The following is a 12,193-nucleotide window of genomic DNA, read 5'->3' on the forward strand; positions in this document are numbered from 1 at the left end:
TGTCCTTTTTACATGGGTCGTGTAGTGCCCCCTTGTGGTAATGCCACCTCTGGGTGTCCTGATTACCCATTGGTTGTGTCCTGTTCTAATGACCCATTGGTTGCGTGTCTACATATCATGGCATCTCTGGTGCTCCCTCTAGTGGTTACTTAGTTGTAGTGTATTTACATTAACCCCTTGTGTATGTACAGTGATGCATATCACTACAACCACAGCATTAAAAAGGTCTAACCAGAGCATTATAAAGTTTCAGCATAATGACCCTGCTTTTGCACTTTATTTCTCGATTTATGATAGTCCGAGATCCAAAATGGTTTCCACATGAAGCCTATTGCAGATAAAATTATTTCATGCAAAATTTTCATGCTTCAGTTTGAAATCTACTCATACCTGCTTTACCATCAGTTTTGGGGTCCATTATGACAAATTCTGGTCGAAGCTTGCTTATTCGCCTTCCTTTTAAAATTGGCACTAGTCCACCCAAGTATTCCAGGTACAGGGTGTAACAGGGTCCCCCTACCTCTGGATCATCTTCTGTACGCTTCATGGTGCAATGTAGTCTTTCATTTCCTGCTGTCGGGTAACTGACAAAATCCCGCATATTATTTGGGTCTGGAATGGGAGGCTAAACAAAAATACAAGCATTGATTACTTAAATAATCAACTTAATTAATAAATATCATATTTCTATGACAGAAATAAACTTTCTATACAAACAGAATTTACAAATTTCACTTGGCAGCCCAATGCCTATATCCATTACATCCTACACTGTATCTGTAAAGCATATCTCCCTATAATCCATGGAAGCTGATGCTATCCAGGCAATTGTGACAGACGAGAAAACTGTTGTTACTAGAAGGGTTCAAAATTGATAAGGAGGAGATATTGGATAAAATGTCTGTACTGAAAGTTGACAAGGCACCGGGATTGGATAAGATTGGATTGGATTCAATTTTGTTTATTGTCACGTGTACCGAGGTACAGTGAAAAGTATTTTTCTGCGAGCAGCTCAGCAGATCATTAAGTACATGAAAATAAAAGAAAATGCATAATAGGGCAACACAAGGTACACAATGTAACTACGTAACACCGGCATCTGGTGAAGCATACAGGGGTGTAGTGTTAATCAGGTCAGTCCATAAGACGGTCGTTTAGGAGTCTGGGAACAGTGGGGATGAAACTGTTTTTGAGTCTGTCCGTGCGTGTTCTCAGACTTTTGTATCTCCTGCCCGATGGGAGAAGTTGGAAGAGTGAGTAAGCCGGGTGGGAGGCTTACACACACACACACACACACACACACACACACACACACACACACACACACACACACACACACACACACACACACACACACACACACACATTATCGCAGGCCTCAATATCTATAATTGTGAAAAGGGATAAGGATCCCGTTTGAAAAGAGATAAGGAGCAGTGCGAGAGTCCTACCACCCGATATCATTGCTGAATATAGACGGCAAGTTGTTGGCAAGATCTTGGCCTCGTGGATTGAGGACTGTGTGTCGGGGTGACAGGAGAAGACCAGATGGGGTTTGTAAAGGGGAGGCATCTGTCGGCCAATGTTAGGCATCTGTTGAATGTTATAATGATTACCTTGGAGGCACGAAATGTGGAGGTGGCGGTCGCTATGGATGCGGAGAAGGCCCTTGATCGGGTAGAATGGGAATATTTGTGAGAGGTGCTGGGGCGGTTTGGGTTCGGGCAGAGGTTTGTGGATTGGGTCCGGTAGTTGTATCGGGCGCCGGCAGTGAGTGTAAGGACGAACCGGGTGAGTTCGGTATATTTCAGGCTGCATCGTGGATCGAGGCATGGATGCCCACTCTCCCCATTCCTCTGTGTCTTGGCAATTGAGCCACTGGCAATGGCGCAGTGTCAAGGGGTTGGTAGGGGAACGGGTGTTGGGGGGGTGGGGTGGGGGGGGGTGGAGCATAGGGTCTGGCTATATGCAGACGATCTGTTGATCTACACATCGGACCCATTGGAAAATATTGAGGGTATTATGTACATTTTGATGGAATTCGGCAGGTTCTCTGGGTATAAGTTAAACGTGGGGAAGAATGAGGTCTTTCTGTTCCAGGCGAGGGGGAAGGAGAGGAGGTTGGGCGAGCTGTGGTTCAAGGTAGTGGGAGCGAGTTTCAGGTCTCTGGGCATCCAGGTGGCGCGGGGGTGGGAGCAATTACATAAATTGAATTTGGCCTGGTTGATGGAGCAAATGAGAGGGGATTTTAAGAGGTGGGAAATGCTCCCGTTGTCATTGGCAGGGCGGGTGCAGTCCGTGAAGATGACGGTACTCCCGAGGATTTTATACCTTCCGATTTTTCTTTCAAAGGCCTTCTTTACATTGATCAATACATTGATCTCGGGGCTTGTGTGGGAGGGGAAAGCCCCTCGGGTGAAGAAGGTGCTATTGGAGTGGGGGTGTGGGGGGGGGGGGGGGGAGAGGGGGGGCCTTGCCAAACTTAATGGGCTATTACTGGGCAGCAAACATAGCCATGGTAAGGAACTGGGTAGGGGGTGGGATCGGTATGGGAGTAGATGGAGGCAGCCTCATGTAAGGGAGCTTGGGAGCACTGTTGATGGCCAGGTACTCCACAGGTCCGATCGTGGTCGTGGCCCTGAGGGTGAAAGTGGTTCCGAGTCCAGAAGTGACAATTTTTGGAGTGTCGGAAGACCCGGGAGTCCAGAAGGTGAGAGAGACTGACGTTTTAGTCTTTGTCTCTTAGGTATCCAGAGACGGATCATGTTGGGATGGAGGGACTCTGCGTCACCGAACCCGGAGGTGTGGATGAATGACCTCGCAGAATTCATTAGGTTAGAAAAAATCAAGTTCGCCTTGAGAGGGTCTATGGAGGGGTTTCCCCACAGATGGAAACAGTTTATCGATTTCTTCCAGGATAGCTAAGTCTATAGGAGGAATGGGGGGATTATTTTGGGGTTAAAACAGGAGGCAGAATGGGTGTAGGGTAACAGCAGGGAGGGTGGGGCGCGCGGGTGTTGGTTATTTATTTGTTATGAGATTTCCTGATTTGTTCTTGTGGTAGTATGTATTAGGGGTCATGTGGGACTGGAAGCCCTAATGTCATTGGCTGACAGATCCCGGGTCCTGGTTGGCCGTTGACCTCTAGCTCCGCCCTGAAGGCGGAGTATAAGAAGCTGGAGTCCTCCCCTGCAGGCCATTCTACTATCGAGCTGCGGGGGAACAGACACGCTTAATAAAGCCTCATCGACTTCACTCTATTCGTCTCACGGAGTCTTTGTGCGCTACAGTTCTCTTTTTGGTTTTGGTTGTGTTTGAAATATATATATATATATATATAATGTCTTAATAAAAACATTTTTTTAAAAATACAATCTGAACTGCAACAGAAATCTGCTCTCTAAATAAAGTTGGCCAGACAAGTTTGGCTGAAATGTGCCAAAAGGACAAGTGTAAGATATAAGCCAACTGAAGAGAATTCTGCACCAAAACAAATAACAGTTACAAGACTGAAAATTTGCTGAATGTGTTCTTTAAGCATCAGCTGAAATGACAGCATAAGATTCTCTCCTCACAGTTGAGGTGTTTTGCTGCATATGCTAATTTGGAAGAGTAACATTATATTTGTTCTTGTGAAACTCCAACAATTTCCAGGAAAATTGGGTCCTGAAAAGAACAGACTGAATTCACTCTTGAAATTAAGTAGTGATACTAGATGGATTAACAATTGGAAACACTGGAAGGAAGGTTGTGGCGAAAGCAGTTGAAGATGCTTGGGCCTAGGAAACTACGCTGAGGGACTCCTGCAATGAAATGAAATGAAAATCGCTTATTGTCGTAAGTAGGCTTCAAATGAAGTTACTGTGAAAAGCCCCTAGCCGCCACATTCCGGCGCCTGTTTGGGGAGGCTGGAACGGGAATTGAGCCCGTGCTGCTGGCCTTGTTCTGCATTACAAGCCAGCTGTTTAGCCCACTGTGCTAAATCAGCCCCAATGATGACCTGGGACTGAGATGATTAACATCCAACAACCAGCTTCTTTTGTGCTGGGTATGACTCCAACCCGTAGAGAGAGTTTCCCCCGATTCCCATTTACTCCAGTTTTGCTCGGGCTCCTTGATGTCAAGGGCAGTCATTCTCACCTCAGCTTTTTGTCCAGGTTTTGACTAAGGTTGTAATGAAGTCAGGAGTTGAGTGGCTCTGGGACAGCCCAAACTGAGTAGGTTTTTTCTGAGTAAGTGAAGGAAGAGGTGCTGTTCTGATATTTTACAAAACAAGGGTAGATCTGAGCAGGGAGCAGAAGACAACAAAACCTGAGATCTGTAATCTAGAGGCATTAACTAGGTACGCAGGGGCGGCACTTGCTGAGGAGCCAGGTCACTGTCTGTGTGGAGTTTGCACATTCTCCCTGTGTCTGGTTTCACACCCACAACCTATAGATGTGCAGGTTAGATGGATTGGCCACACTAAATTGGCCCTTAATTGGAGAAAAATAATTGGGTACACTAAATTTTTTTTTTTTTTTAATTTAAAACTAGGTACGCAAATAACCGACTGGGGAGTTGAGTCTTTTTTCTAAACCAGGATAATAGGCCTAGAAAGTATAAGTACTGTACCAAAGGTATAGCATAAAAACTTAATATCAATTTAAAAATCAGTAATTGTTGAAGGACTTCAATTAAATAAATAAAGACTAATCTAAGATATGGCAGAGCAGGTTATTTGTTTGGACTGCATTACGTGGGAGTTTGAGAGTGGTGATATTGTACTGATCAAACATGTTTGCATCTTGAACTTCTCTAGCTCAGAGTTATAGAGCTGGAGCGAAAGTTGGAGAGACTCTGACAGAAGGAGAGGTGTTCCTGGACAGTCTTAACCAATATACAGTCAATTCTCAGAGGAAAGACAAATTCAGGTAAGGGAAGGTGCTAGGGAGTTGGATTTTTAGGAGAGGTAAAGAAGGAGGTCCCACCGGCACTGATCCGGTCCAGCTGCACGACGTATGCTTTACCTGTGGAGGGCAAGAAGGAAAACTGCAGATAGGAGACCACAATGTAGACCAAGCCACCATGGCTCAGAAGGCTCAAGGCAGGGAAAGACAAAAAAATCAAATGTGGCAGTAATGGGGCAACTTGATATTTAGGTAGTTCGCTGACATCCTCTGAAGAATAAGAATCTGAAAGGATTCTCTGCCTAAACAGCAGGACCTTAAAAGGTAATAGTGCCTGAGCCACATACAAATTGGCATTACATCAGCCAGGTCAGGATAACTAACATTAAAAGGCTGATGTGGGAAAGAGGGGTTCCTTTTCAGTGGGCAATGGCACCAGTTCTCAAAGAGTTGTACTGATCGCATGAGACACACCTGAACAGAACTGTGACTGATGTCCTGAAGGAAAGAGGTGGCAAAGACAACGGGATGAATCCACAAACAGTCTAAACACAAGTGAAGCAGGGAAGGAGAGCATAGGCAAGAATACAGTCCAGGAGCCAATCAGTGGCAAGGGAACAACTAGTTATTGCACAGAGTCTAAAAAAATGGTTAAACAAAGTGAGAAAGTCCTGTTGAAAATAACTTAAACTTTCTGAACAGTAATGTATACAGTGTTGTAATATAGGAGAATTGGAGGCAATCATGTGTTGGGACAAATTAGGAGGATTATATGGCTAAAGGTAGATCAGGACTGCCAATTAAACATTGTAGGGCATAACATATTTAGAAAAAATAGGGAAATGGACGAGCTGGAGTAATTGCACTTATTTGGGATAACGCAATTGTAACAGACAAAAAGGATGCAAGATAAAAATAGAATCCATATGGATAGAGATAAAATATAATAAGGATCAATCACACTGATAGGAACAAATGCGAGTCATGGTGATCCCAGCAGGTGACTGTAGATGCAATTGTTCTGTTTTGTACAATTCAAGGCATTTAAAGAACAGCACGATCTATCGACCGCACCCTTCACCTTTTGAGTTCAGCTCTTCTGTCCAGGTTTGGACGAAGGCTGTAATGAAGTCAGGAGTTGAGTGGCTCTGGGAGAACCAAAACTGAACAGGTTTCTTCTGGTTAGATCTGGCGAGGCAAAACAGCTGGTGGGAAGCCATGGGGAGGCCGCATAGATGCCAGGAGAGGCCACCTATTGTGGGCGGGACCCAGTCTCGCATGGCTAAATGGGTTTAAGAACCCACAACCCATGCCGATGCTGGATCTAACCGGCTCGCAGCATCTAATTGGCCTCTCAGGCAGACCCCAGCCGGGTACCAATTAGTATTGTTCCACGCAAACGTGGACCAGGCGGTAAAGCGCCTGGGGGTCTCCCAGGCCATTGGAGGCCCCTGGGTGGTGATGGACATGGCAGGGTGGCACTGCCAAGGCTCAGGGTCTGAGGGGGCCATGCCCATGAAAGAAGGGTGGAAGTCTGGAAAAGGGGGTGTCCCAAAATGGGGTGTGGGATGGCTTGAAAAGGGGGGACCCTCAGCGATTCCATAGCGAGGTGTCCTCACAGGGCTGCTGGGGTGGGGGAGGGTGGCATGTAATGCCCATGTGTGGGGTGTGACATTGCCCGTGGGTGGAGGGTGTGTGGGATCCTCAATTAGATATCGAGGCACCCTTTCAAAATGGCGCCCTGATCTCAAAGGAGCCGATCTGGCCAGCGAGTTCAGCTCCCCAGTGATGAAAAAAAGTTCTAAGTGTTGGCTAGCCCAGAAAGAAACTCCCCAGGACATGAAGAAAAGTGTGGTTAGATAGCGATGGGGAACTTGCCGACAGTGCCGGGGAGAAATTCCCAGCCAAACGCACCTGAAATGACACTTCAGAAACTTTTCTGTTGGTTTGCGCGCTTTATCTTGTCTTTTTCAATATGTAGGATACACAGCAAGAGGATTGGCAAAATATACAAGGCTGGGGGCTGACTAATGGGCAGCTATATGGCGTAGCAGCAGTGAGTAGATTGACAAATCTTGGTAGTATGCCATCTGGGGGCAAGTGGAGAGAAGTGCTGGAGTTATCAAACTCCGAACTTTTCAAATTAAATATAGCCAAAACAGGTTTGTAGGCTACGTTTCTCAAGGTTGTGGTGTTTTAAGTGTAGGTTTTCAGCTTTTGCAGCATTTGATAATTTTCTATAAGCAGGCAGGATTTGGGACTACGACTATTAAGGAGGGGTTTCTGGTGTCTGTCAGAGTATATGGAGTTCAGCAGTACTAGAGGTGGAAAAGTGACTCATGGAGCCTGAGTGAGTGAGAAATGAAATGAAAGGCTGTTCTGAAAGAACCTGGGGCCGGATTCTCCGCTCCCCAACGGCAAAATCATGTTCGGTGACGGGGTGGAAAATCCATTTTGGCGCCAAAATCGGGAGCGGCGCCGGTTTTTCAATTATCCGCCCCTTGAAAATTGGCCAAGTATCCACCGCCTCAGGGCATTGCTTGAGCCCCGCCCCGTGATGCTCCATTGCCGACCGGCCGAATTCCCGACGACGTGGCTTATGTGTGTTCACACCGTCAGGGATCCTCGCGTGGCGGCTGCGGACTCAGTTTGGGGCCGCCAAAGTCAGGGGAGGGCCGATCGGTGGGAAGGGGGGGCTTCATTCCGGGCTGGGGGCAATGTGGGCAGGTGGTCCGGGGCGCACGAGTGGCTGATGCAGGGCAATACTTTGGTGGTCCAGGTTCGCGGGCTCAGTCCTCCATGGAGCACGGCACGGCCGCTGCAGGCCGCCACCGTGCACATGCGCGGCCTCTGACCCGGAAGTTCTGGGGGCCGTATTGGCAGCTAGAGCTGCGAGTTCTACGCCGGCTCCCTGCTAGCCCCCAGCAAAACGGGGAATCGGTGGCCTTTTGACCCCAGTTTTCCTGCCATAAAAGACCACCGTTTTCATGCCGGCATGGGACTTAGTCTTCAAAACGGCGAATCCAGCCCCAGATCTTTCCCTGGTTTATGAATTACGAGGGGAAAGGAAATGGAAGAAATATGCAGACAATTTAGGTGACATTAGGTCTATTGGGTGTGGATGGAAGCATGGGATAACACGGGGTGGCATGAATAGGACATGGGAAGTGGGTGTATGAGAGATGAGGGCTAGAAGGCCTAACATTTAACAAGACAAGTGGTACAATGTCCCAGAGAACAGAGACAGGCCTTTTCACCAGCCATCTCTGCACATGGCAGCCCCTGTGGCTGCCTCTGATTTGTAACCGAGGTGTTGGACCTGACTCTATTTCACACCTTCCCCTTCCGGCGAACAAAAATTGAACCACTGAGGGCACTTTTTCTGAAGACGAGTGTGCTGAATCAGGAAATTTACCGACTTGAGCTAATCACCTCCCAGTTGAAAATTCAGCCCATTCTCAGAACTGAACAACAGGCTTCGAACTGCTGAAGTTCCACACACCCAAAACAGGGGGCAAAAAAACAATAAGTCTCGGTAATTTGATATTTCCTGCAATTATCCTGATCAGCAGATTGTGTCAGGATGATTTCCTATATTATAAGATAGCTCTGGATTAAAATTGTAGAAACATAAAAAAATTTAATGCAAGCCAGTTAAATCCCACCATCCAACTCTTGGTCTGACTCAGGAGACAGCAACATTAAGTTACATATTATTCATTAAGGGACAACAACCATTCAATTGTTTGATGAATCATTATGAATGAGGGTCATTGCTATACATCAATGGCTTCAATATTGAAAAATGCTGAGTTATGGTCTGAACAAACAAGGGAAAATTGAAATAATAACACTTGTGCAGAGTGTTCTTCCTCCAGTAGCAAAGTAAAAATAGTAAATAAATACCTTAATTGTTGATACAAATGCAGCAGTGAGATACGAGCAAAGACGAGGTGGCAGTGTTAATTTACTGACGTCTTTCTCGTCACGCAGAGAAATAGCTATAGCGTGCTGACATAATAATTGCAAGTTGGCAATCCTGTGCTCCACTCGAACAACATATAGTGCAGGTCCAGAAGCGAGGAATAAACGTGAGTCACGATGACCCCAGCAGATGGCTGTAATGGGACGCTGAGGAAAAAAAACAGGTACAATTTTTCTGTTTTGTATAATTCAAGGCATTTAAAGAACTTTATATTGTCTTTTTCAATATGTAGCATACATAGTAAGATGATAGGCAAAATGTATCAGACTGGGAGTATGGGCAGCTCTATGGCTGAGCAGCAGTGAGTGACTGACAAATTTTGGTAGCATGCATGTGGGGGAAAATGAAAAGACACAAAATTACCATCAAATTCATTTTTGAAATTAAATATTGCCAATTCAGGTTTGTAGGTTAGGTTTCTGAAGATGGTGATGTTTGAAGTGTGGGTTTTCAGCTTTTGCAGTATTTGATATTTTGCTAAGGAGGGAAGGTTTGGAACTAAGATTATTAAGGAAGGTATCTGGTACCTGTAGGAGAATCTGGGGTTTGGCAGTACTGTAGAGAAGGAAAAGTGAGTCATGGAGCCTGAGTGAGTGAGAAATTGTAAGTCACAGGCAAGCGATCACTCAGAAGTGATGACTGTAGAAACGTTTGGTTTTATTCTCCTTACTATACACTCTTCCTACTCCCCAAAGGGTCTCCTGCCCTGGCCCACACCCGGGCCGGGGTATTTATATCCCAGCAGTCCTAAGAAAAGGGGGGGTAGCCCCACCACCTCATCTGGGTAAATCGTATTCAGGGACTCTGATGTTGCAGATCCCTGGGCCTCGTGCCCCCCAACCACCCAAATCCAATCCATCATCCATTTCGAGGGACCGGGGGCATAGATACATACATAGAAGGTGGAGGCCTTTTGGCCCTTCGAGCCTGCTCCGCCATTCATCACGATCATGGTTCATCATCCAACTCAATAGCCTAATCCTGCTTTCTCCCCATAGCCATGGATCCCATTTTCCCCAAGTGCTATATCTAGCCGCCTCTTGAATATATTCAATGTTTTAGCATCAACTACTTCCTGTGGTAATGAATTCCACAGGCTCACCACTCTGTGTGAAGAAATGTCTCCTTATAACTGTCCGGAATGGTTTACCCTGAATCCTCAGACTGTGACCCCTGGCTCTGGTCACACTCATCATTGGTAACATCTTACTTGCATCTACCCTGTCTAGTCCTGTTAGAATTTTATAGTCTCTATAAGATCCCCCCTCACTCTTCTAAACTCCAGTGAGAACAATTCCAACCTAGACAATCTCTCCTCACATGACAGTCCCGCCATCCCTGGAATCATCTGGTAAACCATCGTTGCACTCCCTCGAGAGCAAGAACATCCTTCCTCAGAGAAGGAGACCAAAACTGCACACAATAGCCTCACCAAAGACCTGTATAAATGCAGCAACACATCCCTGCTTCTATACTCAAAACCTCTTGCAATGAAGGCCAACATACATAAAACTTCTTTACCGGCTGCTGCACCTGCACGCTTACCTTCAGCGACTGGTGCACAAGGACACCCAGGTCCCGCTGCACACTCCTCTTTCCCGATTGACAACCATTTAGGTAGTAATCTGTCTTCCTGTTTTTGCTTCCAAAGTGAATAACCTCACACTTATCCAAATTATACTGCATCTGCCATTGATTTGCCCACTCGCCCAATCTGCCCAGGTCATGCTGTAGAATCCCTCCATCCTCGTCACAATTCACCCTCCCACCTAACTTGGTATCTATCATCTGCAAACTTTGAAATGTTACATTTTATTCCCTCATCCAAATCATTAATATATATTTGTGAATAGCTGGGGTCCCAGCACCGATCCCTGTGGTACCCCACTAGTTACTGCCTGCCAATTTGAAAAGGACCCATTAATCCCTACTCTTGTTTCCTCTCTGCCAACCAGTTTTAGAACATAGAACAATACAGCGCAGTACAGGCCCTTCGGCCCACGATGTTGCACCGAAACAAAAGCCATCTAACCTACACTATACCATTATCATCCAGTTTTCTATCCACCTCAATACATTTCCCCCAATCCCATGCGTTTCAATTTTGCACAATAATCTCTTATGCGGGACTTTGTCAAGCACCTTCTGAAAGTCCAAATATACCACATCCACTGCCTCCCCCTTGTCAACTGTACTGGTTACATCTTCAAAGAATTCCAACAGATTTGTCAAGCATGGTTTTCCATTCACAAATCCATGCCGACTCTGACTGATCCTGCCACTGCTTTCTAAATGTTCCGCTATAAAGTCCTTGATAATGGATTCAAGCATTTTTCCCATTACCGATGTAAGGCTTAGAATCATAGAATCATAGAAGTTTACAGCATGGAAACAGGCCCTTCGGCCCAACCAGTCCATGCCGCCCAGTTTTTAACCATTAAGCTAGTCCCAGTTGCCCACACTTGGCCCATAACCCTCCATACCCATCCTACCCATGTAACTATCTAAATGTTTTTAAAGGACACAATTGTACCCGCCTCTACTACTACCTCTGGCAGCCCATTCCAGACACTCACTATCCTCTGAGTGAAGAAATTGCCCCTCTGGGCCCTTCTGAATCTCTCCCCTTTCACCTTAAACCTATGCCCTCTAGTTTTAGACTCCCCTATGCCCCTCATTATTTTATAGACCTCTATAAGATCACCCCTAAGCCTCCTACGCTCCAGGGAAAAAAGTCCCAGTCTATCCAGCCTCTCCTTATAACTCACACCATCGACTTCCGGTTGCGGCAGGGATGAGCTAGCCGCACGTTTCGGCGGCTCCAGCTCCGACAGAACTTCGGGCTCTTTTAAGAGCCCCAACGGGGACTTGGACGGCCGTAAAACCCGGTGCGAGGTGCGAGGGAAGGGAGCCCCCCCCCCCGAAAGACGGAGGGAAAAACCGGCGGCGGCGGCTGCAGCCCAAAGAATCTGCAGCCAGAAGATCAGAGAGAGAGAGAGAGAGGGAGTGAAACAAAATGGCGGCGGAGAAACCACAGGTGACATGGGGGCCTGAGCAGGACGAGGTGGTGAGACGGTGCATGGACCTGCTGAAGAAGGAGGTAATGACCCCGTTGTTACAGGCAATTGAGGGGCTTAAGGAGACTTTAAAGACCCAAGAGACGGAACTTCGCGTGGTGGAGCAGAAGGTTTCAGGTATTGAGGACGAGGTCCTGGGCCTGGCGGTCAAGACTCAGACGCACGAGGCACTTCATAAAAAGTGTGCTGACAGGATTGAGGCCCTTGAAAATGGAGCGCGAAGGAAGAACCTTAGGATACTA

General features: G+C 46.6%; 1 protein-coding gene across 2 annotated transcripts in view; it reads right to left on the reverse strand.

The window, feature by feature from the left end:
- tulp4a (TUB like protein 4a) overlaps nucleotides 1-12,193 on the reverse strand; it is a 691,812-nt gene that overhangs the window by 293,258 nt on the left and 386,361 nt on the right. For both annotated transcript variants that reach the window (XM_072502637.1, XM_072502627.1), the window contains 2 exons: nucleotides 8,796-9,020; nucleotides 391-625 (listed from right to left, as the gene is read on the reverse strand). In XM_072502637.1, the coding sequence (XP_072358738.1) occupies nucleotides 391-625; nucleotides 8,796-9,020 (460 nt within the window). The remainder of the gene's footprint in view (nucleotides 1-390; nucleotides 626-8,795; nucleotides 9,021-12,193) is intronic.

This window comes from Scyliorhinus torazame, chromosome 1, assembly GCF_047496885.1.
Source record: "Scyliorhinus torazame isolate Kashiwa2021f chromosome 1, sScyTor2.1, whole genome shotgun sequence".
Classification (NCBI taxonomy): domain Eukaryota; kingdom Metazoa; phylum Chordata; class Chondrichthyes; order Carcharhiniformes; family Scyliorhinidae; genus Scyliorhinus; species Scyliorhinus torazame.